The 26,087-nt window shown below is 49.5% G+C and overlaps 1 protein-coding gene across 1 annotated transcript; it reads left to right on the forward strand.

Annotated features, from left to right (window-relative positions):
- The first annotated feature begins 1,557 nt into the window (after nt 1–1,557).
- Nucleotides 1,558–24,426, forward strand: LOC116271819 (chymotrypsin-like elastase family member 2A). The gene is made up of 4 exons (XM_031660542.1): nt 1,558–1,580; nt 5,177–5,383; nt 23,358–23,486; nt 24,006–24,426. Exons 1-4 carry the CDS (start codon nt 1,558–1,560, stop codon nt 24,187–24,189), a joined length of 543 nt encoding a protein of 180 aa, XP_031516402.1. The 3' UTR covers nt 24,190–24,426.
- The last annotated feature ends 1,661 nt before the right edge of the window (nt 24,427–26,087 follow it).

Raw genomic sequence — 26,087 nt, forward strand, 5'->3', positions numbered from 1 at the left:
TTCCCCACATTACACAAATCCTTACCGTAATGTTGTGAAACACGCTGGGCACAGGTTTCTCTCCCTGTTTCACAGATGGGTCTAGAGACTTACATGACATGACCCAGCCAAGGTCACACTGCAAGCCCTGGCGTGGCCTAGAACAGGCTTTCTCAGCCTCAGCACCATTGACATCCGGGTCAGGGCACATCCTGTTGCCCAGTGCATTGTCAGATGTTTAGCAGCATCTCTGCTGTCTGCCCGCTGGATGCCAATAACATCAACCCCAGCCATGACACCCAACAATGTCCCCAGATGTTGTCAAACGTCTCCTGGTGGCTGAACCAGCCCCACTGAGAAATACTGCCTTAGAACGCTGTGGGTTCAGCATGCCACCTTCATCTTTTCATTGAAAACACAACTCCTGGCCAGGCGCGGTGGCTCAGCCTGGAATCCCAGCACTTTGGGAGGCTGAGGTGAGCAGATCACTTGAGGCCAGGAGTTCGAGACCAGCCTGGCCCACATGATGAGACCCCTGTCTCTACCAAAAATACAAAAATTATCCAGGAATGGTGGCACACACCTGTCATCCCAGCTGCTAGGGAGACTGAGGCAGTGGAATTGCTTGAACCCAGGAGGCAGAGGTTGCAGTGAGCTGAGATCACGCCACTGCACTCCAGCCTGGGTGACAGAGCATGACTCCATCTCAGAAAGAAAAAGAAAAAAAAAAGAAAGAACACACAACTCCTCTCCTCAGTCTTACTCAGGGAGGAAAAAAAAAATACAAAACACAACTCCACGGACCAACAATTAGTATTTTTCTTCCTTCCCTAACACACAACATAATCCCTTCAAAACAGATGGAACCCATATTCCAATATCTACCTTTGGCATCTTTTTCAAAGTATTTCTAGGGTGACAGTTGGGAGGAAATGGGAAAAAAAAATATTTGGACACAAGCTGTTTTTTCCACTGGGCTTTGAGAAAATCCCCATCTTGCGTCCTCCCAGTGTATCTCTCACTGATAAGTTCCTCATAAAACCAGGGCCTTCTCCAGGGCCACGCTGACAGAACTCCTAATGGACACACCATGATTAGGACTCCCTGTTGCTGTCTGCTTTGGTGGCTGGAGGTAAAACCCTGCTCACCCAGAGCTACTCGGGTTTCCTATCCCCTGGTGTGGCTGGGAATGGGATCTTCCTGTCCTCCCTCCTCACCCCACCCAACCCCCACTGTATCTAGACCTATAATCATACAGTGCACTCTGGAATGGAGAGTTTCAAAGAATGGAGCAAACAGCAGGATTCTATGACCTCTTGGGATCCTTCTAGAACAAGCGGGTTTTCTAGTCAGGGTTCAGAATGGGCAAGTAGCTTGAGCACTGTGTGGGTCGCTTCCTGACTCAAGACCCTTTCTTTCTGGCAGCCCTGTGCCAACCCCACTTACCCGCCTCTCTGTGACTGGGGTGGTTGGAGGAAGAAGCGACGCCCAACAGCTGCCCTGGCAGGTGAGCGACCACACTGTACCTCCCCCTGTCTCGCCCCGCTCCCCTTTACATCCCCACTTTGCCCTTCCACCATGGGGCCTACTGTGCTGGCAAGGTGAGGATTGATGGGACTCAGAGAGCAGCACAGGCAACTTCACCAATAAGATACATTCCCGGCTGGGCCCAGTGGCTCATGCCTGTTATCCGAGCACTCTGGGAGGCCCAATCCGTGCAGTCCATGCCCTACTGTCACCTCCCTCCCCTCTGCTTGGCCGTGGCAGGGAATTGAAAGACAGGGGAGGAGGAATGAAGGAACAGGAAGGGCATGGAACAGCTTCATTAGAGACTAAAACAGTGTCAAATGTCACCACCTTAAAGTTCTTCTTATTTATTTATTTTTTTAAAGACAGAGTCTCACTCTGTCACCCAGGCTGGAGTGTAGTGGCGCCATCCCGGCTCACTGCAACCTCCGCCTCCTGAGTTCAAGCGATTCTCCTACCTCGGCCTCCCAAGTACCTGGGATTATAGGCACACACCACGACACCCGGCTAATTTTTGTATTTTTAGTACAGACAGGATCCCATCATGTTTGCCAGGTTGGTCTCAAACTGCTGGCCTCAAGTGACCCACCCACCTCGGCCTCCCAAAGTGCTGGGATTACAGGCGTCAGCCACCGTGCCCAGCCTCCACCACTTTTAAGTTCTACCCCACACCTGTTAAACTGTCAATCTAAACAGAAACCTTTCTTTTTTTTTTTTGAGACAGAACCTCACTCTGTTGCCCACGCTGGAGTACGGTGGTGCCATCTCGGCTCACTGCAGCCTCCGCCTCCCGGGATCAAGTGATTCTCCTGCCTCAGCCCCCTGAGTAGCTGGGATTACAGGCATGAGCCACTGTGCCCTGCCTAGAAACCATTTTTTAGTCTGAAAAAAAAAAGTGAGAAGCCAGCAGGCAGGATAGTAAGGTCCACTTATGCAGTCTCATGTTCCTATGAGTGGATTTGGTCTTCAGGGGGAAACTAGACAAGCAGGAGACAAGATCACCCGCCACTGGTGATCTCTTTCATTCTTTTCATTTGCTTATTTACTCACTTGTTCAATCAGTAAGCATTTGTTAAAGACCTAGTATGTACCAGGCACTGCTCTAGGTGCCTGGAACATAGCAGTGGGGGGAAAAATTAATGAAGCCTTTATTAAAGTGGAGGAGTGGCCGGCACAGTGCCTTAAACACCTGTAATCCCAGTACTTTTGGAGGCCAAGGTGGGCGGATCACCTGAGGTCAGGAGTTCGAGATCAGCCTAGCTAACATGGCGAAACCCCATCTCTACTAAAAATACAAGTAAATTAGCCAGGTGTGGTGGCAGGCACCTGTAATCCCAGCTACTCTGGTGGCTTAGACAGGAGAATGGCTTGAACTCAGGAGACAAAGGTTGCAGTGAGCCGAGATGGTGCCACTGCACTCCAACCTGAGCGACAAAGCAAGACTCCATCTCAAAAAATAAAAATAAAATAAAATAGAGGAGTGAGACAATAAACAACTGAATGGGTAAACTCATAACATGCCAGAAAATGCAAGATGCTATGATGAAGAGTAACACAGAGCAAGAGGAAGGAGGCAAGTGTGTCTGTGTGTGCGTATGTACACGAGCGTGCATGTACGTGTGTGTGTGCACACTCTTGGGGACAGCATGGTCATAGAAGACCTCATGGAGAAGGTAACCTTGTGCAGAGACCAACAGGAAGTGAAGGAAAGAGCTACATCGATATTTACAAGAATATTCCAGGCAGGAAGAAGAGCCAGTGCAAAGGCCCTGAGGCAGAAGTGGGTTTGGTGTATTTGCAGAACTGCATGGAAGTCAGGGTGGCTGGAGGAGAGGACAGTGGGAGCCTACGGGGTCAGAGAGGCCACCGAGGGCCTGGTAGGTCATCAGACAGATTCAGGTTTTATAAGCTGTAAAGGGGGAGCCACTGGAGGGACTCCGCAGAGAAGAGAAGTCATCTGACTTCCATTCAAAAAGGATCATTCTGGCTGCTGTGTTGAGAAAATGTGGGCGGAAGCGGGGAGAAGAGATGGGAGACTAGAGTGATCATTGAGAAGAGAGGATGACTGGGACACGCAGTTGAGGTAGTGACCAAGGGGTAGCAACCACTCCACATATTCCCAAGCTAGAGCTGATGGGATTTGCTGATGGACTTGAATGAGGGATAACAGAGAAAGACAGGAGCCAAGGATGACACCAAGGTTTGCGGCCCAAGCAGCAGTGGAGTTGCCATTGACTGTGACAGAGGACCCTGGGGAAAGACCACGTTTGGGATAAGTCAGGAGTTTTGTTTTGAACATACTAAACCGGAGGGAGCTAAGTAAAGAGCTCCCAAGGAGGGGAAGATCCCAACCAATCCAGTTGCAGAAAGATGTTCAGAATAGGGTTTTTGGTGGTTTTTTGTTTTTGTTTTTGACATGAAGTCTCACTCTTGTCACCCACGCTGCAGTGCAATAGCACGATCTCGGCTCACTGCAACCTCTGCCTCCCGGGTTCAAGTAATTCTCTTGCCTCAGCCTCCTGAGTAGCTTGGATTACAGACACACGCCATCAAACCTTGCTAATATTTGTGTTTTTAGTAGAGACGAGATTTCACCATGTTGGCCAGGGTGGTCTCAAACTCCTAACCTCAGGTGAATTCACCTACCTCGGCCTCCCAAAGTGTTAGAATTACAGGCATAAGGCAGCACTCCTGGAAGAACAGTTATTTTTTAATAGTCTGAATGTTTTTATTTTTCTATCCAAGATTTTTTGCGTTAATTTTGTTGTTGTTTTTTGTTGGAGGCACAGAGCAGATACAGGCCCTTGCTGTGTCACCCAGGCTGAGCACAGAACAATCACAGCTCACTGCAACCTAGACTTTCTGAGATCAAGCAATCCTCTCACCTCAGCCTCCTGAGTAACTGAGACTACAGGTGTGCACCACCACTCACAGTTAATTTTTATTTTAAAAATGTTTTGGTAAAGTCAAGTTCTCACTGTGGTGCCCAGGCTGGTTCACAAACTCCTGGGCTCAAGCAATACTCCCACCTCAGCCTTCTGAGTAGCTGGGACTATAGGCATGCACCACCGCACCCAGCGGCTAAATTTGGGCTTTTTTTTTGTAGATACAACGTATTAGTCCTTCCTCACACTGCTAAGAAAGACATACCTGAGACTGGGTAATTTATAAAGGAAAGAGGTTAATTGACTCACAGCTCAGCATGGCTGGGGAGGCCTCAGGAAACTTATAATCACGGCAGAAGGGGACGGAAACACATCCTTGTTCACACAGCGGCAGCAGGGAGAAATGCCGAGCAAAAGTAGGGGAAAGCCGTGTATAAAACCATCAGATCGTGTGAGAACTCACTATCATGAAAACAGCATGGGGGTAACCACACTCACGATTCAATTACCTCCCACGACACGTGGGGATTATGCTACAATTCAGGATGAGAATTGGGTAGGGACACAGTCAAACCTTATCAGATGGGGTTTCACCACATTGCCCAGGCTGGTCTCAAACTCCTGGGCTCAAGTGATCCTCCTTCCTTGGCCTCCCAAAGTGTTGGGATTATAGTCATGAGCCACCATGCCTGGCCTGATTGGTTTTAATATACATTGCATTAACATGTTTTTTATCGTGACGTCTGAGGTTTTGGGTGCCCCCTTAAGTTGTGCACCTGAGGTGAGTGCCTCACTCCCCCTTACCCTAGTCCCAGCCCTGTTCTTGGGAAACTGGAGTGCAGGGAGGCCCTGCTTTTTCAGCCACAGCCACAGAGCTCCTGTGTTTCTCCGCAGGTCTCCCTGCAATACACCTCCAATGGCAAGTGGTACCACACCTGCGGAGGGACCCTGATAGCCAACAACTGGGTCCTGACAGCTGCCCACTGCATCAGGTAACTGCCATTCCCTGAGCACTTGGCCTGATCACCAGCCGGTGCTCATTTCTGAGCTGGGGGCTTAAATGGCCTGAACCACGCTACATAAAGCAGCCTTGCAAATAACCACTAGCCTGGCTGAGACACAAGCTGTAGTCAATCAATGGTTCAATGTGTTGGCCCATCAATGTCAGTACATGGGTGTCCTGTGCCAGGTACTGAGGGAGGATGAGGAGAAGGGGAAGGCCTAATCTCTGCCCTCTTGGGGAAACTATATGTGGCCTCTGGATCTGGAATTGGGTTCCCTTGAGCAACTTGACCTCTCAAAGCTTCAATAACATCATCTGCAGAAAACAATGGAGTAACAGAATTTAGTGTGAATTCAATGAGTTGATTTACTAAAGGGCCTGGCACTTAGTAAGTGCCCAGTGAAAGCTAATTCTGAATTATAGACTAATTATAAAGGCCCACGAGGTTCTGCACCGTTGTTCACTTATCCTCTTCGTTGTCTGTGGCCTCTGCTCACTGATTGGCCATGCCAGCTGAACCCACCGAGTCGGTCCGCGACTCCTCCATGGATATCCTCTCCCATCTAATTTTACAAGCTCTAGGAGGTTTTGGGAGAAATACTAGACTTGCTACAGTCAGAGTCCTGGCTTCTGGTTCTGGTTTCACTAACGGTGGGACTCTGGGCCAGGCCACGCCAGCCTGGGACTCCTAGTTTCCCATCTGAAAATGAAAGGTGGGAAAAATGTCCTTGAGAGCAAATGACTCTGTTTTCTCTGTGTTCCTCTCATTCCCTCCATAATCCCAGAGTCTGTGTGTTATTACAACATTGGTTTTATATTATAGTTTATAGTTGGGGTATAGTAACAATCATTATATGTCAAGTGTTCTTATTGCTAAAATTTCTTTAGGCTCTATTATAACACCTGATTGTTCTAGGGAGGAAAGATCCCAGCTTCCGCTTCTCCCAACTAGTGGGCTCATGCAGCAGCCAGTTACTTTCTGGGTCTATCCCAACATTATCCAAAGCCAGGCCCTCTGGAGTGACCCTCCCCTGGCCCTCTTCTCCCAGCCTCCAGGACCTACCGGGCTGCAGTGCTGGGACGGCACAACCCTCAACATTGCGGAGTCCTGCCCGCCACGCCAGTGTCTCTAAGACTGTGGTGCACCAGAACTGGAATTCCAAATCCAGGTTCCAGGGCGGTTCATACGTCTGGATGCACTTCTGGGATGAAGTTGGGTAGGGAACAGATAAGTCTCACAGGCAAGTGGTCTCAACCCACCGCCTCTGCTTTCTATAGGAGGGGAGAAGGAGCCTGGTCTCTTAGTTGTGGAACCAGCTCCAAAGATGTCCGGGTGGGATGTCACCGTAGGGAGAAGCAACCGCCAGAGGACTCCAAGGCCAGTCAGCCTGCAGGGCCCCCTGACCATGAGCACGATTCACTTCATGCCAAGTCTCCTGGGACACAGGGAGTGCTGCTTCGACTCCCAGACTGTCCCTGGAGTAGGACACATGTCTCTCCCACTCCTGTCTTCTTTCAACAAGACCCTCTGCATTTTCAGCAAGTCAGCTCTCGATCTCAAGCACTCAGAGCAACCTGGGGTAACGAACAGGGAATGATGACAAGGTCTCAGAGCCTCCAAAGTCTCCATGGCACAGGGCAGGAAAAGTCAACCCTGTCCTCACGCTCTGCCTCTGCACTGACCCAGGTACTACACAGGCCATCAAACTGGCTAACCCTGTCTCCCCACCAACAAGATCCAGCTGGCTCTGCCTCCTCCTTCCGCACTATTCTCATTCAACAACTACCCCTCAAGCACGGGCTGGGAAGGCTGTGAGAGGCAGAGCCAGGAGCCCCAGGCCTGGGAGGGAAGGGAGGTGATGTCACCCCCTGTCTCCGCCAGGGCCTCTCACCTGTCATCCCAGGTGTATGGCTGCCTCGAGAGACGGGATGGCATAGGCTGATGCCTTCCTGCCTGGGTTCAATGTCAGCTCTCCCACTACATGACTGTCACACCTTGGGCACATTACTGGCCCTCCATGCAGCACTTTTATCATATGTAAAATGCAAATAATTGACTGGGTGCCATGGTCATACTCTGTAATCCCAACACTTTGGGAGGCCCGGCAGGCAGATCACTCTGAGGTCAGGAGACCAGCCTGACTCAGGATGGCAGAAACCCCTGGCTCCTCAGCTAAAAGGATTCTTGAAAAATACAGGGCGTGGTGGTGTGCTCCTGTGTCCCAGCCACTGTGAGGCTGAGGCAAGAGAATCAGCTGGAAACTGGGAGGTGGGAGGTGCCGCAACACGTAAGATTTCACTGCACTCCAGCCTGGGAATGACAGACTGCTCTCAAAAAAAAAAAAAAAAAAAAAAAAGGCTTACAATAATAGCAGCTACATCGGAGTTGGCAAGAGGATTTCAAAGGAGATAATCCATAAGAAGCCTGGCATGGAGGTGCTGTGTGTGTTAGTTGTTGCCACTCGGTCTCCGGCGCATAAGCAGCTGGAGGACCTATGTGACATCTCTTCTGTGTGGCCCATGAGTCTGTGAACAGCATTTTCCTCTGTGACCTGAGGCCCCTGAGCCCTCATCGGACCCTCCGTGCCCATGGCAAAGCTGGGTCCCCTGTACCCATCTGGTCTCGCTGCTCAGACCTGGCTGAGGGCGGGCCCCTTGACATAGACTCCAGGGCTAGAGACCAGATGCCCAAAGCGAACAAACAGAGTTCCGGCCCTTCCAGGAAATCACCAGAGGTTTGGAAGATTCTAGGAAGGGATGAGTGATAATGACTCCATGCGACCATAATGACATTAAGGAGGATAACGACATTACAGGTTTCTTCCCTTAATGACATAAACCTATATATAATGACATGTTTTTCTAGGGCATATCCACATACGTGCCTGGAATAAATCCCCATTGCCCTCCTGACTGGCTTATCTTGTAAACATATGACACATGAAATCCTGTGGTGGGCGTGGTGGTGGAAGAGGCATTTGCTTATTGAAGATAGAAGCACAACTACCTGTTTACTCTCTTTAGAGCAACCCTAAAGCAGATGCAGTTCATCTGAGACAGTGGGAAGGGGAGGCATCCAAATGCTTGGCTTTAGGCCCAGTTCTTGTCGGTGGTCACGGGTAGGAAACCTTGGCAAGTTACCTGAACTTCCAGTTTCTCATCTGTAAATGGAAACACTGTTGTAAAGACCAAAGAGGTGAAAGGTGAAAATGCGTCCCATTGCACATGCTATATATGCCATTCACTTGGCTATGGTCTTGAAGCCAGACCCTTAACTTCAAGGTTTCTTTTTTTTTTTTTTTTTTTTTTTTTGAGACAGAGTCTTGCTCTGTTGACCTGGCTGGAGTGCAGTGGCTGGTCTCGGCTCCTGCAACCTCTGCCTCCAAGCTCAAGCGATTCTCCTGCCTCAGCTCCAAATAGCTGGAATTTTAGGCTGTACCACCACCCAGCTAATTTTTGTATTTTAGTGGACAAGCAGATTTCACCATGCTGGTCAGGCTGGTCTCAAACTCTTGACTCCTCAAGGATCCTAAAATTTCCACGCTGGCCTCCCTACTGCTGCTGGGATTAGAGGGCATTTCACTGTGCCTGGCTGGACACCACTTCTAACTTCCCTAGGCTCTGCACCCACAGTGAAGAATTCATGCTACTTCCTATCCTTGCCACTCATAGCTGTGGCAATAGAAATGAGGGGTGGGATGGTGGTTGTGTCATTAGGGCCACATAATAGCCCTCTCTTCACCACACCAGCATATTTTCCCATGAGGGGCCTTAACTGCCAGGAGGTCATACTTTCTTACTGATAAGTACAGAAAACCAGGAACTAGCCTCAGCAAAAAAGGGAAATTGCTGGTAAGGATTTGCAAGTTTCTAACCTACACGAGATATAGCTATGCATCAGGAACAGGTTAGAATCAGGGCTGGAAGCCTGTAAGAAACTCAGGAACGCTCTCTCTTTGGAATTTTCTTTGTGAGTCTACTTCATCCCTACATAAAAACAAAATGTCAGTCATTGCCAACAGCTTCCCCAGGATTTACGCCGTAGTCTCTGAAACGGAATCTCTTAGACCCCACCCCAGGATCCCAGGAGGGAGCTCATTGGCTGAAGCTTATCAGGTGTTCACTGGCTGAACTGCAATCGCACCAGAGACATATAGACAAACATAGCCGTTTGTGACATTGCAATGGATGGAAGATAGTAACAAGGTCAACCCAGTACTGGTCAACCACTTTTCTAGAGTCCCGCATCCCTACGCTTTCTTTCATCTCATTCAGCCAACGGGCCTCTTCCTGATGTCCTGCAGCAGGGCCGGTTGCTGGTTGTGGGATTATGCCACCTGGGCTCCAGGCTCTGGCTGGTGGGGCAGCACCAAGAAAAACCAGTATGATCTGTGCTGGGGGTGATGGTACATCTCCAGCTGCAATGTGAGTACCAAATCAGGGGCCCCTGCTCCATCACAAAATGTGGCTGGTGGATAAGGTTATAGGTCCACAATTCTCCATAGGTCCATCCACCCTCCTCCTGGCAGAAGTACCCAGAAATATGTTCCAGGTATATCAGAACCCGATCTTTGCCACAGGCACCGTGGCTCTGCCTGTACTCTATCACTTTGGGAGGGGCAGACTGGCTGAGGAGAGCAGTTGAGACACACCCGGCCACAGAAAAACTTCTCACTAAAAAATACAAAATTAGCCAGGGCGTGGTGTCAAGAACCTGTAGTCACAGCGACTCAGGAGGCTGAGGCAGGAGAATGGAACCAGTGAGGCAGAGTTTGCAGTGAAACCGAGATCACACCACTGCACCTGTGCCTGGGCAGGACAGGCTGAGCACCAAAACAAACAAAAAACTTGATCTTGTTCTTATTTGTTCTTGCTTTGAGATTCTCCTGTCTGCTCACCTCTCACTGCTTGTGTCCTTCCTGGTCTCGCCAAGGTCTCTCATGACTGTCATTCCATCTCTTATGATGAAAGGGAGCCAAAGGAAAGTATTCCCTGGCTTAGGGCCTTTCTATAGGATGACTTCTCAGTTTTCTGTTGAATTACTTCCTCATCAATGGCCCAGCCAAGACCCTCCAGGTAGGGGCTGCCAATGAAGCCTTCCCGGAGACAGTGTCTTAACCACCTGTGAATCACTCAAAGCTGGACTTAGCAGTGAAGGGAAGTTCTGAACAGGAAGGGTCTCATGCCTCAGATCACACTGTGCTCCTAAGCTACACTCTGCCCACAGACCACTCCCACCACAAGTGGGGAAGAGCCTGAACTCTGGGATGTGGCTTCCCTCAGCTCTTTTACATGGTGCAACCTTAAAAGTCCCAACCTCAACACTCCAGTTTCTCCTCTCTTCAGTGGCCTGGGGACAACATAGAATATTACCTCCTAGGATTTTGTGAGGATTAATGAGATAAAGCATAGAACATGCTTATTCAGCTCTGGCCACACAGTAAACAGGCGCCTGCCAACAGCCATCTGCCGACCCTGGGCGGGGCCAGCTTCGAGGACAACAATGACCTGCAGCAGAATAGGAAATGCATTGGATCAATGGTTCCAATGGGCAAGCTCCCTTCCTCCGCCTTACTCCTTTCTATAACTCTGGGCCTCTTCCTTGCAGAGACTCCCCGGGCGGCTGAACTAGCGCCCACGGCCGGGTGGGAGGCATGGCATCGTCAGCTTTGGGTCTAGCCTGGCTGCACTACTACCACAAGCTGGTCTGTCTTCACACGGGTCTCCACTGGCATCACACCCGGATCAATTCGTAAGAACTGGACTATTCTGAAGCCCCCAGGGCACTGCCCTGCCCACCTGGTCTTGGGAGTCCCATGCCCACCTGGTGACTGAGAGCCCCTCCTTCCTCTTGAGAGCTAGATGGGAACCCCTTGGAGGAGGCTGCAGACCTTGGCAACTGCTGGGCTCTCATGGGACCCCAAAATTTCTGTGTGGGTAAAGCTGAGTGAAAAGGAACATAGAGGGTGGCCTTATCCAAAGAGGTTGGACACTCATCAGGCATATTAAGAGCGAGTTCCGCCAGACGCAGTGGCTCATGCCTGTAATCCTAGCATTTTGGGAGGCCGAGGCGGGCAGCTTGCGAAGTCAGAAGTTCAAGACCAGCCTGGCCAACACGGCAAAAACCCCATCTCTACTAAAAAAAATACAAAAAATTAGCCAGGCGTGGTAGCGCACTCCTGTAAACCTAGCTACTCAGGAGGCTGAGGCAGGAGACTTCCTTGAATCTGGGAGATGGAGGTTGCAGTGAGCCGAGATTGCACCATTGCACTCCAGCCTGGACAAGAAGAGTGAAACTCCAAGTAAAAAAAAAAAAAAAAAAAGAGTGAGTTCCATAGAAATGGTGATTTTATTTTTGTGTATCTGTGTGTGGCCCAGACTCCACCATCCAGTGCTATAAACGGGTATATTTATCTGCAAAGCCCAAAACCTGATACTGTGAGACCCCCATAGCATTAATTATTGGAAATTAGTGCCCCTCAGGGGTCTTCCAGCTGTTCTGCAGGGTGACCAGCCATCCCGGTTTGTGCAGGACTGAGAGGTTTTCCAGGATGCAGGACTTCCTGTTTTACTCTGGGACCATCCCAGGCAAAGAAAGTCGACTTGGTCCCCCTGTCTTATCAATGTAAACTCAGAGCTGTCTCCTTTCAGCTTCCACAATAACTCAATTTGTTTTTTACAATGAACACACATTTGTTTATAACAATAAGCATTAACATTATGTATTAAAAATAATAGGCCAGGTGCCATGGCTCATGCCTGTAATTGCAGCACTTTGGGAGGCCAAGGAGGGAGGATTGCTTGAGCCCAGGAGTTCAAGACCAGCCTGGAAAACATAGCGAGACTCTCTTTTTACAAAAAAAATTTTTTAAATGACTCAGGCATGGTGGTGCATGCCTGTAGTCTCAGCTACTTGGGAGGCTTGGGTGGAAGGGTCACTTGGGCCCGGGAGGCCAATGCTATTTTGAGCCAAGGTCACACCAATGCACTTAAGCCTGGGCAACATAGCAAGACCCTGTCTCTAAAAATAATGATAATAATTACTGGCATCAATATTAAGGAGCAGCCATGGATACACGCAGCAGTAGGTGAAAGCAGCCAGAACAGGAAACCCCGTCACAAGAAAAGGGTGGCTGGTGGCTCACGCCTGTAATCCCAGCACTTTGGGAGGCCCAGATGGGTGGATCACCAGAGGTCAGGAGTTTGAGACCAGCCTGGCCAACACGGGGAATCCCCGTCTCTACTAAAAATTCAAAGTTAAGCTGGATGTGGTGATATATGCTTGTAATCCCAGCTACTCAGGAGGCTGAGGCAGGGGAATCACTTGAACCTGGGAGGTGGAGGTTGCAGTAACCCAAGTTCGCACCACTGCATTCCAGCGTGGGGAACAGAGCGAGACTCCATCTCAAAAAAAAAGAAAAACCACAAAAAAAAGAAATGGGTGCCCAGGAGAGGGCAGAGGAGCCACCATGCCTGTTACTGAATGCTGGGAGGGAAGAGTCCGACACTCTTTGCCGACGAAGGACCACCTCAGTTTGCTCTTCTGTAAAATGGGACTTGAACTAGACTCTTCCACAATTTAGGCGCTACAGCAAATGGGAGTTACGGTATTTGTGGCAGAGCCCCCAAAGAAGGGGAAAGCTGGCATCTGACTTCAGTAACTTTAATTTGCAGAGAAGTGTTCATTAAACTGACACTTATAAAACCAAATATGAAGCTGCAGCCATGAGCACGTGGTCACAGGAGGTAACTAAACTGTCAGAATAAGCCGGTGGCTGCTTCCAAGTGTTCCCACTGATTCCTGCCAGCTCCTTGTTCATTTGTCTGTCTGCTGGCATCTTTTTGCCAACAAGTGGTCACAGGCAGAGATTCCAAAAACGTTTGTTGGAGAAAAATGCAAAATCAAAAGGACAGTAGCCATTAATCATTAACTGGTGCTTTTTTACATATAAATTTGGAAAAACCCATCTGAGTCCACCTTTGGAGGCGCCACCCACATGTCAAAGGAGCCTGGCCTGAGACTGACTGGATGAATGCCTGCTTAGGGGCCTTTCCCAGCCAAATCCTAAGACCCTTTTCCAGCCCCAGCTGCTGTGGGAGTCACCTTGCAGCTGGTCCTGGCAGCACCTTGGGAACCTGAAGCAGGGGCAGGGGCAATTGTCCCAATTTTTTTGTCCCAGCATCAGCTGTTCCCAGCCACAGACACAAGCACAACAGAGCAAGCCAGATCCCGAAGCATGGCCAGATGGCAGCAGGGATCCACAGGGCAGCACACCTCGCGAGGCAGCTGGACAGAGGCCCTGTGTTCATGGGAGAGCAGTAGGGGCAGGCCAGGTGCCCGGTAACGGGTTTCAGAAGGGGGAGAGTCAAGCAACCAGCTGTCCTTGGGTGGGGGCTGCCCCTGGCAGCGGCGGAGGCGCTCCTGACAACTTGCAGTGGCCCCAACCCAGGGACACACTGTGTGCAGTGTGGAGTCACGAACCACTAGAGCCCTGGGGGTGCCTGAGAGCACCTGCCTGGATAAACCCATACAGGTGACAAACCAAGGTCAGGAAGTACAAGCAAAAGATAAGAGCAGAGAAGCAGAGGAGACAATTGGCCCGGGGCATTCATCCTTTCAGCAAATGTCCATTGAATGACAGTCACACATGAACTTCAGCGATCCTTAGCTTTTATTCTTTTACCAGAAGACAATACATCCTCTGTGTAAAAATATTAAAAGAATATAAGAGTGTATCAAGTAGAAAAGGAGAAGTCCCCCCTCATTTTACATCTCCAGTTCCACTCTCCAGAGGTAATCGTTGTTTTTGGTTTTGTTTTTTGAGACAGAGTCTCACTCTGTCACCAGGCTGAAGTGCAGTGACTTGATCTCGGCTCACTGCAACCTCTGCCTCCCGGGTTCAAGTGATTCTTCTGCCTCAGCCTCCTGAGTAGCTGGGACTACAGGTACACACCACCACGCCCAACTAATTTTGGTATTTTTAGTAGAGATGGGGTTTCACCATGTTGGCCAGGCTGGTCTCAAACTCCTGACTCAGGCAGTGACTGTGGTCATTTTGGCCTCCAAAAGTGCTGGGATGACAGGCACGAGCCACTGCTCCTGGACAAGTTGTCACGTTTAACAGCTTGGTGTGTGTGGTCTCTTAACTTTGTTGTGCATATATAGCTATATATTTACATAGATAGACACTGTCTTCTCAGCAAAACTAGATCTGAGTCTTCATACTGTTCTGCACCTTGTTTTCATTTAAAACCTTATCACATTTTACATGCCAGTACATACATGTCATTCTTTGGAATAACTAAATAGCATTCCATAGTTTGAGTATAATGAATGAAGCCTATATTTCCCATTTTTCACTCTTACATTATGCAGTGAACAACCTTTGAACATACCTCTTCACACTGGTCTGGGAGAGTGTGTGTAAGAGAGCAGTTGGATTCCTGCTGTTTACAGCACCAGATCATGAAGTTGGCATATCAAAATGTTTAATAGGCTAGGCTGTGGTTCACACCTGTAATCCAAGCACTTTGGGAAGCTGAGGCAGGTGGAACACTTGAGGTCAGCAGCGCTCGAGACCAGGCCTGGCCAACAATATGGTGAAACCTCATCTCTACCAAAATGCACAAAATTAGCCAGGCATAGTAGTGTATGCTTGCAAATCTCAGCTACCCGGAGCTTATGTACTAGGAATCACTTGAACCTGCATGTAGAGGCTGCAGTGAGCTCCAGATCGCCCCACTGCACTCCAGCCTGGGAAACACAGTGAGACTGTCTCAAAAACGTTTAACAGACACTGATCAACAGCCTCTGAAACAAAGAGAAGGCCAACCACATTGCATAACTGCTCTGTAAACAGCAGTTTTGATTTGAGAGACAAATGAAATTCAAAAACATGCCATCCACATATTTGGGAATATGTTTTAGGGGTCTAAAGGCTCCCCTAAACCCTGAAGCCCACACAGGACTCCTGGTAAGAGACCCCTTACAGGAAGACTTAACAGGTCAATGAAAAGCTGTGATTGCATCTTTGTTTCAAACGTCATCAGAACTCCTCAGGCAGGAGCCAGTGCAGTGTGGGCTGGCTCAGACTCACTCTTGAGGAGCTTAACCCAGGAGGACAGAGACAGGAACCGCCATGCACAGCCTCCCTGGGCAGTTAGGGTGAACCTGACGATTTTCTTGTGTGTCCTACAGGTGATTGCAAATAACTAACCAAAGAAGTCCCTGACGGTTTCATAGACTCTGGAAAGGTCCCAGAAGCAAATTAATATTATAATAAATGACAACTATGCAAATCACATCTTGATGAGATTTATTACAATCCATCCTAACATCCAGGGAATTCTAAAACCTGAAATAGCTGGGCTTTAGTGGCACAACCCCGTAATCCCAGCACTTAGCACTTTGGGAGGCCAAGGCAGGCAGATCAGCCTAGTCCAGGAATTCAAAGACAAGGCTGAGTGCCATGAGAGCACACACGAACACAGGCACAGAAGGCAGGTGGCATCAGCACTCATAGTCCTGTGCCACTCAGGAGGCTGAGGTGGGAGGATCGCTTGAGCCCAGGAGATAGAGACTGCAGTGAGCCAAGATCTCGTCATCGCACTCTAGCCTGGGCGACAGTGAGACCCTGTCTCAAAAAAAAAAAAATTTGCATCTGCGTCTCCCTGCCCGACTGAGACCTCAAGGACCTGGCCCACTTTACAACCTGACACATGAGATTATTGTCAAACAACACATAAATGGAACACTAAGCTCCAGGGAGGGAAGTGGGCTGTAGCGGCTTCCTGCACTCTGCATCCTCTGCCTCGCTTTCCTCCACTGCCAGCACAGAGGCCTGGATTTCTGCACAGGCGCTGCCTCACCGGATCCCGGAGGTTCTGGGTGAAATCTCATGGCCCAAGACCAAAGCTGGAGGCCGTGCTCCAGGCCTGGCCAATCAACACATTGCATCCCCTTCCCCCACCACAATAATTGGCTCAGGGATGGGCATATGACCTGAGGCAGGTCCAATCAGAGAGGTTGCACGACTTGTTCCTCTTCCTGGTTGTAGCTAGGCACCCCAGGCCAGAAAGCCTGTGGGATTGACCCAAGGTCACACAGCAAATTCACAGCAGGTGTTTGTTCAGTGTTCTCATGCAGGACAAACTTTATTTTTATATTAAAACAAAGATACAGAACAGAATGCCAAATTCACATGACCCTTTAAGATAAAATATGGGACTTAAGATATAATTGCTTGCTGTAGTGACTGATACAGACCATAAATGACTCCAAACTGTTACAGGGAGTACGGGATGGAGTTGGGACTGGAACCCACGTCTTTTGACATCCAGTCCCACCGGATTCTGCCCTCCCACCCCCACCCAATCTTCCTCACCTTTGCAGGATCCTAGGGAGATTAGAGAGGGGAGGAAAGAGAAGCAGAGGAGGCAGAGTGCAGGAAGCCACTACAGCCCACTTCCCTCCCTGGAGCTTAGTGCTCCGTTTATGTGTTGTTTGACAATAATGTCATGTGTCGATTCCCAAAGTGGCTGGGTCCTGAGAATTCTTTCCCACTCCATTTTACCCATGCACCATCCTGCAATCCAGGCCTGGATGGTTAAGTGTAGGAAACTAAGGCCCAGAAGATAAGTGGCTTGTCCAGACCACCACACTCAAATGGATGATCAAAGACTTGAACTCGGGTCAAGAATGGGTGGATTACGCTGTAATCCCAGCTTTGGGAGGCCAGGGCAGGCTTAACACGGTCAGGAGTTCACCAGCCTGAAGACATGGTGAAACCCCATCTCAATAAAAATACACAGCTGGGCGCGGCCGGGCGCCAGTCCATTACTGGGAGGCTGGAGGCAGAAGAATCACTGTGGGGAGGCATGGCTGCAGGTGAGCCGAGATCGCATTACCTCTACACTCCAGTTTCATTTATTGCAGCATTTATGCCCCAAGAAAAAAAAAAAAAACTTGAACTCAAGTCTCCTTTTTTCTTGGAGACGGAGTTTTGCCTGCTCAGCCTGAGTGCAGTGACCCCATCTCAGCTCACCACAAGCTCCTGCCTCCCTGGGTTCACACCATCTGCCCCTGCCTCCTGCAGTGGCTGGGCTAGCTTAACGCCACCACGCTTGGCTAATTTTTTGTACTTTTAGTAGAGACGGGTTTGCACCATGTTCGCCAGGATAATTCCATCTCGACCTGTGATCTGCCTCACTGCCTCCCAAATTGTTAGATTTCTCATAGGCCTGACCTCACTCTGGCGCCGGGCCGTCCCACTCTCTTATAAATGTAAGCTCAGAGAGCTGTCTCCTTTCAGCTTCCACAATAGCTGAATTTGTTTTTAACAATGAACACACATTTGTTTATAACAATAAGCATTAACATTATGTATTAAAAATAATAGGCCAAGTGCCATGGCTCATGCCTGTAATCGCAGCACTTTGGGAGGCCAAGGAAAGAGGATTGCTTGAGCCCAGGAGTTCAAGACCGGCCTGGGCAACATAGCCAGACTGTCTTTACAAAAAATTTTTTTAATTACTCAGCCATGGTGGTGCGTGCCTGTAGTCTCAGCTATTTGGGAGGCTTGGGTGGAAGGATCACTTGGGCCCAAGAGGCCAATGCTATTTTGAGCCAAGGTCGCACCAATGCACTTAAGCCTGGGCAACATAGCAAAACCCTGTCTCCGAAAATAATGATAATAATAACTGGCATCAATATTAAGGAGCAGCCGTGGATACACGCAGCAGTAGGTGAAAGCAGCCAGAACAGGAAACCCTGTCACAATAAAAGGGGTGGCTGGTGGCTCACGCCTGTAATCCCAGCATTTGGGGAGGCCCAGACGGGTGGATCACCAGAGGTCAGGAGTTTGAGACCAGCCTGGCCAACATGGGGAAACCCTGTCTCTACTAAAAATTCAAAAATAAGCTGGGTGTGGTGACACATGCTTGTAATCCCAGCTACTCAGGAGGCTGAGGCAGGGGAATCACTTGAACCTGGGAGGTGGAGGTTGCAGTAACCAAGTTCGTGCCACTGCCCTCCAGCCTGGGCAACAGAGTGAGACTCCATCTCAAAAAAAAAAAGAAAACACACAAAAAAAAAGAAACGGGTGCCCAGGAGAGGGCAGAGGAGCCACCATGCCTGTTACTTAATGCTGGGAGGGAAGAGTCGGACACTCTGTGCCGATGAAAGACCACCTCAGTTTGCTCTTCTGTAAAATGGGACTTGAACTAGACAAGGACTCCTCCACAATTTAGGCGCTACAGCAAATGGGAGTTATGGTATTTGTGGCAGAGCCCCCAAAGAAGGGAAAGCTGGCATCTGACTTCACTAACTTTAATTTGCAGAGAAGTGTTCATTAAACTGACACTTATAAAACCAAATATGAAGCTGCAGCCATGAGCACGTGGTCACAGGAGGAAACCAAACTGTCAGAATAAGCCGGTGGCTGCTTCCAAGTGTTCCCACTGATTCCTGCCAGCTCCTTGTTCATTTGTCTGTCTGCTGGCATCTCTTTGCCAACAAGTGGTCACAGGCAGAGATTCCAAAAACGTTTGTTGGGGAAAAATGGAAAATCAAAAAGACAGTAGCCATTAATCATTAACTGGTGCTTTTTTATATGTAAATTGGGAAAAACCCATCTGAGTCCACTTTTGGAGGCACCACCCACACGTCAAAGGAGCAGGGTCTCAGACTGACTGTCACCCAAGGCTGGAGTGCAGTGGCGCCATTCCCAGCTCACATGCTAAGACCTCAGCCGCTGTCCTGAGTCATCAAGCGATTCTTCTACCTGGCAGCCTCCCAAGTAGCCTGAGATTATAGGCACACACCACCACTGTCCCAGCTGATTTTTGTCCCATCGTCAGCTGTTCCCAGTCACAGACAGGAGTCTCATCATAGTTGGCCAGGTTGGTAAGTATGGAAGCATGGCCAGATGGCCTCTAGTGACCCACGGGTCATCACGTCTCGCGAGGCAACTCCGCAAAGTGCCCTGGGATTCATCGGAGAGTAGTCGAGCCACGCACAGCCTGGCCCACCACCTTCAAGTTTCTAGCCCACACCTGTTAAACTGTCAACCTAAACAGAAACCTCTTGGAGTACGGTGCTGCCATCTTGGCTCACTGGCAGACCTGCGCCTCCTGAGAACTTGCAAGTGATTCTCCTGCCTCAGCGACACACTGAGTGCAGCCTGGAGATTACGAGGCACTAGACCCACTGTGCCTGCCTGAGAAACCATTTTTGGATAAACCCAGACAGGTGACAAGCCAATGTCAGGAAGTGCAAGCAAAAGAGCAGAGAAGTAGAGGAGCCTGGGGGCACGGGGCATTAAGGCTCTCAACGTATGTCCAGTGAACTTCATGTAATCCTATAAGCGGATATTGGTCTTCCAGGAGGAAACTAGAAAAGCAGTGTAGACAAGATCACCACACCCCTGGTGATCTCTTTCATTCTATTCATTTGCTTATTCACTCACTTGTTCAATCAGTAAGCATTTGTTAAAGACCCAGTATGTACCAGGCACCGTTCTAGGCGCCTGGCACATAGCAGTGGGGGAAAAAAATTCATGAAGCCTTTGTTAAAGTGGAGGAGTAGCCGGGCAGAGTGGCTCACACCTGTAATCCCAGTACTTTTGGAGGCCGAGGTGGATAGATACCCTGAGGTCAGGAGTTCGAGGTCAGCCTAGCTAACATGGCGAAACCCCGTCTCTACTAAAAATGCAACTAAATTAGCCAGGTGTGGTGGCAGGCACCTGTAATCCCAGCTATTCTGGTGGCTTAGACAGGAGAATTGCTTGAACCCAGGAGACAGAGGTTGCAGTGAGCCGAGATGATGCCACTGCACTCCAACCTGAGCGACAAAGCAAGAATCTATCTCAAAAAATAAAAATAAAATAAAGCAGAGGAGTGAGACAATAAACAACTGAATGAGTAAACTCATAACATGCCAGAAAATGCAAGATGCTATGAGGAAGAGTAACGCAGAGCAAGAGGAAGGAGGCGAGTGTGTCTGTGTGTGTATGTACACGAGCGTGCATGTACGTCTGTGTGCACACTGTTGGGGATAGCGTGGTCACAGAAGACCTCATGGAGAAGGTAACCTTGAGCAGAGACCAACAGGAAGTGAAGGAAAGAGCTACATCGATATTTGCGAGAATATTCTAGGCAGGAGGAAGAGCCAGTGCAAAGGCCCTGAGGCAGAAGTGGGTTTAGTGTATTTGCAGAACTGCATGGAAGTCAGGGTGGCTGGAGGAGAGGAGAGTGGGAGCCTATGGAGTCAGAGAGGCCACAGAGGGCCTAGTAGGTCATCAGACCGTCTTAGGTTTTATAAACTGTTAAGGGGGAGCCACTGGAGAGCCTGAGCAGAGAAGAGAAGTCATCCGACTTCCATTCAAAAAGGGTCATTCTGGCTGCTGTGTTGAGAAAATGTGGGCAGGAGCGGGGAGAAGAGATGGGAGACTAGAGTGATCATTGAGAAGAGAGGATGACTGGGACACGCAGTTGAGGTAGTGACCAAGGGGTAGCAATCACTCCACATATTCCCAAGCTAGAGCTGATGGGATTTGCTGATAGACTTGAATGAGGGATAAGAGGGAAAGACAGAAGCCAACGATGACATCAAGCTGGTCTCAAACTCCTGATCTCAGATGGATTCACCTACCTCTGCCTCCCAAAGTGCTAGAATTAAAGGCATGAGGCACTATGCCTGGCAGAACAGTTATTCTTTAATTGTCTATATGTTTTTTATTTTTCTATCCCAGATTTTTTGCGTTAATTTTGTTGTTGCTTTTTGTTGGGGGGCAGAGTAGATACAGGCCCTTGCTGTGTCACCCAGGCTGAGCACAGAGCAATCACAGCTCCCTGCAACCTAGACTTTCTGAGATCAAGCAATCCTCCCACCTCAGCCTCCTGAGTAGCTGAGACTACAGGTGTGCACCACCACTCCCAGTTAATTTTTATTTTATTTTAAAAATGTTTTGGTAGAGTCAGGTTCTCGCTATGGTGCCCAGGCTGCTTCACAAACTCCTGGGCTTAAGCAATACTCCCACCTCAGCCTTCTGAGTAGCTGGGACTGTAGGCATGCACCACCGCACCCAGCGGCTAATTTTCGGCAATTTTTTTGTAGATACAATGTATTAGTCCTTCCTCACACTGCTAAGAAAGACATACCTGAGACTCGGTAACTTATAAAGGAAAGAAGTTTAATTGACTCAGCTCAGTTTGGCTGGGGAGGCCTCAGGAAACTTACAATCACGGCAGAAGGGGAAGGAAACACATCCTTGTTCACACAGCGGCAGCAGGGAGAAATGCCGAGCAAAAGTGGGGGAAAGCCCCGTATAAAACCATCAGATCGTGTGAGAACTCACATTCATGAAAACAGCATGGGGGTAACCACACTCACGATTCAATTACCTCCCACCAGGTCACTCCCACTACACGTGGGGATAATGGGAGCTACAATTCAGGATGAGAATTGGGTAGGGACATAACCAAACTTTATCAGATGGGGTTTCACCACATTGCCCAGGCGGGTCTCAAACTCCTGGGCTCAAGTGATCCTCCTTCCTTGGCCTCCCAAAGTGTTGGGATTACAGGCATGAGCCACCATGCCTGGCCTGATCGTTTTTAATATAGATTGCATTAACGTATTTGTTATCTTGACATCTGAGGTTTTGGGTGCCCCCTTAAGTTGTGCACCTGAGGTGAGTGCCTCACTCCCCCTTACCCTTGTCCCAGCCCTGTTCTTGGGAAACTGGAGTGCAGGGAGGCCCTGCTTTTTCAGCCACAGCCACAAGCTCCTGTGTTTCTCCCCAGGTCTCCCTGCAATACACCTCCAATGGCAATTGGTACCACACCTGCGGAGGGTCCCTGGTAGCCAACAACTGGGTCCTGACGGCTGCCCACTGCATCAGGTAACTGCCATTCCCTGGGCACTTGGCCTGCTCACCAGCTGGTGCTCATTTCTGAGCTGGGGGCTTAAATGGTCTGAATCACGCTACATAAAGCAGCCTTGCAAATAACCATAGGCCTGGCCGAGACACAAGCTGTAGTCAATCAATGGTTCAGTGTGTTGGCCCATCAATGTCAGTACATGGGTGTCCTGTGCCAGGTACTGAGGGAGGATGAGGAGAAAGGGAAGGCCTAATCTTTGCCCTCTTCGGGAAACTATATGTGGCCTCTGGATCTGGAATTGGGTTCCCTTGAACAACTTGACTTCTCAAAGCTTCAATACCATCAGCTGCAGAAAACAATGGAGTAACAGAATTTAGTGTGAACTCAATGAGTTGATTTACTAAAGGGCCTGGCACTTAGTAAGTGCCCAGTGAAAGCTAATTATCAATTATAGACTAATTATAAAGACCCACGAGGTTCTGCACCGTTGTTCACTTATCCTCTTCGTTGTCTGTGGCCTCTGCTCATCACAGCTGGAACTCACCGGAGCTTCTGCCGGGTCCGTGTGACTCCTTCCAGGAGTGATCCCTTCTCCCATCTAATTTATAATAAGCTCTAGGAGGTTTTGGGGAAACCAATAGAGACTTACAGTCAGGAGTCCTGGCTTCTGGTTCTGGTTTCTCACTAACGGTGGGACTCTGGGCCAGGTTACGCCGCTCTGGGACTCAGTTTCCCCATCTGAAAATGAAAGGTGGGAAAAATGTCCTTGAGAGCAAATGACTCCTGTTTTCTCTGTGTTCATCTCATTCCCTCCGTAATCCTACAGAGTCTGTGTTATTACAACATTTATTTTATATTATAGTCTATAGTTAGTATAGTAACAATTATTATATGATCATAGTTCTTACGTTATATACTTTAGGCTCTATTATAATTAACTGATTGTCCGAAGGGAGGAAAGATCCCCAAGCCCAAGCCCCAACTAGTGGCTCATGCAGCAGCCAGTTACTTGGGTCTATCCCAACATTATCCAAAGCCAGGCCTCTGGAGGTGACCCTCTCCCTGGGCCCCCTTTCTCCCAGCTCCTCCAGGACCTACCGCGTGGTGCTGGGACGGCACAACCTCTGCATTGCGGAGTCCGGCTCGCTGACCGTCAGTGTCTCTAAGACTGTGGTGCACCAGAACTGGAATTCCAACCAGATCTCCAAAGGGTTCGTTACTGTCTGGATGCACTTGGGGATGAGGTTGTCAGGGAACAGATGGGGGTCTCACAGAGGCAAGTGTCTCAACTCCACCACATGCCCTCTGCTTCTTCTGTAGGGAGGGGGAAGAAGCTCTGGCCTCTTAGATGTGGAACCAGCTCCAAAGATGTCTCGGGTGGGGATGTCACCTGGGGAGGGAGAAGCAAAGACTGCCAGAGTGACCTGGGTTTGCTGCCAGTCAAGCCTGCAGGGACCCTGTCCATGGAGCATGTATCTACTTCATGCCAAGTCCTGGGGACACAGAGACAGTGCTTGGACCCTGTGACTGTCCCTGGAGGACACAATCTCTCCTACTTTGCCCCTTTCAACAAGGCCCTCTGCATTTTCAAACATGCCCTGGGACCCTACCAGTCAGAGCAACCTGGGGTAACATACAGGGAACGATGACAAGGTCTCAGAGCCCTCCAAAGCCCCACAGGGCAGGAAAAGTCAACCCTGTCCTCATGCTCTGCCTCTGCACTGACCCAGGTACAACATTGCCCTGCTCAAACTGGCTAATCCCATCTCCCTCACCGACAAGATCCAGCTGGCCTGCCTCCCTCCTGCTGGCACCATTCTACCCAACAAGTACCCCTGCTACGTCACGGGCTGGGGAAGGCTGCGGAGTAAGTGGGAGCCAGGAGCCCCCAGGCCTGGGAGGGAAGGGAGGTGATGTCACCCCTGTCTGGCCAGGGCCTCTCACCTGTCATCCCAGGGTGTGTGGCTGCCTCGGAGAGACGGGATGGCATAGGCTGATGCCTGCCTGGGTTCAAATGTCAGCTCTCCCACTTAATGACTGTGACACCTTGGGCATATTACTAGGTCTTTCCAATGCAAAATTTTTATCATAAGTAAAATGCAAATAATTGGCTGGGCTCCCTGGCTCACGCCTGTAATCCCAGCACTTTGGGAGGCCTGCTGGGTGGATCACTTGAGGTCAGGAGACCAGCCTGACCAACATGGTGAAACCCCGTCTCTACTAAAAATATTTTTAAAATAGCAGGGTGTGGAGGTATGCATCTGTAGTCCCAGCTACTCAGGAGGCTGCGGCAGGAGAATCACTTGAACCTGGGAAGTGGAGGTTGCAGTGAGCCAAGATTTCACTACTGCACTCAGCCAAGATTTCCCTACTGCACTCCAGCCTGGGGAACAGAGCGAGACTCCGTCTCAAAAAAAAAAAACAAACTGGGCATAATAATAGCAGCTACATCACAGAGTTGGCAAGAGGATTCAAGGAGATAATCCACAGGAAGCCTGGCATGTGGGAGGTGCTGTGTGTTAGTTGTTGTCACTGTCCCTATGATGGAAAGAAAGTTACAGAGACCATGTGACATCTTCTGTGTGGCCCATAGAGTTCAGAACAGCATTTTCCTCTGTGACCTGAGGCCCCTGGAGCCCTCATCAGACCCTCCGTGCCCCATGGCAAAAGCTGTCCCCTGTGCCATTCGGTCTTGCTGCTCAGAACCTGGCTGAGGGCGGGTCTCCTTTGACATAGACTCCAGGGGTTAGAGATCCAATGACAGTAGCCACCAAGAGCTGGTCTGTTTTGTTTTTGTTTGTTTGTTTGTTTTGTTTTTTCTGATATGGAGTTTTGTTTGTTGCTCAGACTAGAGTGCGTGCAGTGGTGATTCAAGCCACTGCAACTTCCACCTCCAAGGTTCAAGAGATTCTCCTGCCTCGCCTTCGAATAGCTGGGAATACAGGCATGCAGGATCATTATCGACTACTTTTGTATTTTTAGTAGAGATTTGGTTTTCACTCATGCTGGCCAGGCTGGTCTTGAACTCCTGGTTTTCAGGTGGTCTGCCCATGTTACCGGCCCCAAAGTTCTGTTGGGATTATAGGAGTGAAACCACTGCACCGGCCAAAGTGCATTTTGATCCACCCGATGAAGCCCTCTGCCAGCCGCTCTGCTTCCCCATCAGCTAGAGCAGCCAGATCCCACTGTATGTCGGCCTGCTCCTCTGCTGCTTGTGCACCTTCCCCACATTACACAAATCCTTATCATAATGTTAGTGGAACATGCTGGGCACAGGTTTCTCTCCTGCTCTCACAGATGGGTCTAGAGGACTCATATGACCCAGCCAAGGTCACACTACAAACCATGACATGGCCTAGAACAGGCTTTCAGCCTCGTAGCACCAGTGATATCCAGGGCACGCCCTGTTGCCCAAGTGCATTGTCAGATGTTTAGCAGCATCCTGCTGGGTTCGTCTGGGCTGATGCCAATAACATCAACCCCAGCCATGACACCCAACAATGTCCCCAGATGTTGCTCAACGTCTCCTGGTGGCTGAACCAGCCCCAATTGAGAAATACTGCCTTAGAACGTACGTGGGTCTCAGTACGCCGCCTTCATCTTACATTGAAAAACACAACTCCTGGCCAGGCTGTGGCTCAGGCCCTGAATCCCAGCACTTGGGAGGCTGAGGCGAAAAACAGATTCTTGAGGCCAGGGAGTGGGAGACCAGCCTGGCTCCACATGATGAGACCCCCATCACTACTTTAAAAATACAAAAAAATTAGCCAGGAATGCGGCACACACCTGCCATCCCAGCTACTAGGGGAGAC

This window comes from Papio anubis, chromosome 1, assembly GCF_008728515.1.
Source record: "Papio anubis isolate 15944 chromosome 1, Panubis1.0, whole genome shotgun sequence".
Lineage (NCBI taxonomy): Eukaryota > Metazoa > Chordata > Mammalia > Primates > Cercopithecidae > Papio > Papio anubis.

What these genes read in the sequence shown, in the direction of transcription:
- LOC116271819 (XM_031660542.1), top strand. Translation starts at nt 1,558, where the DNA reads ATGGGGCCTACTGTGCTGGCAAG. An exon ending in GGGCCTACTGTGCTGGCAAG is followed by an intron (nt 1,581 to 5,176) that starts GTGAGGATTGAT and finishes CACCTGAGGTGA; the next exon opens with GTGCCTCACTCCCCCTTACC. An exon ending in ACAGCTGCCCACTGCATCAG is followed by an intron (nt 5,384 to 23,357) that starts GTAACTGCCATT and finishes CCTTTCTCCCAG; the next exon opens with CTCCTCCAGGACCTACCGCG.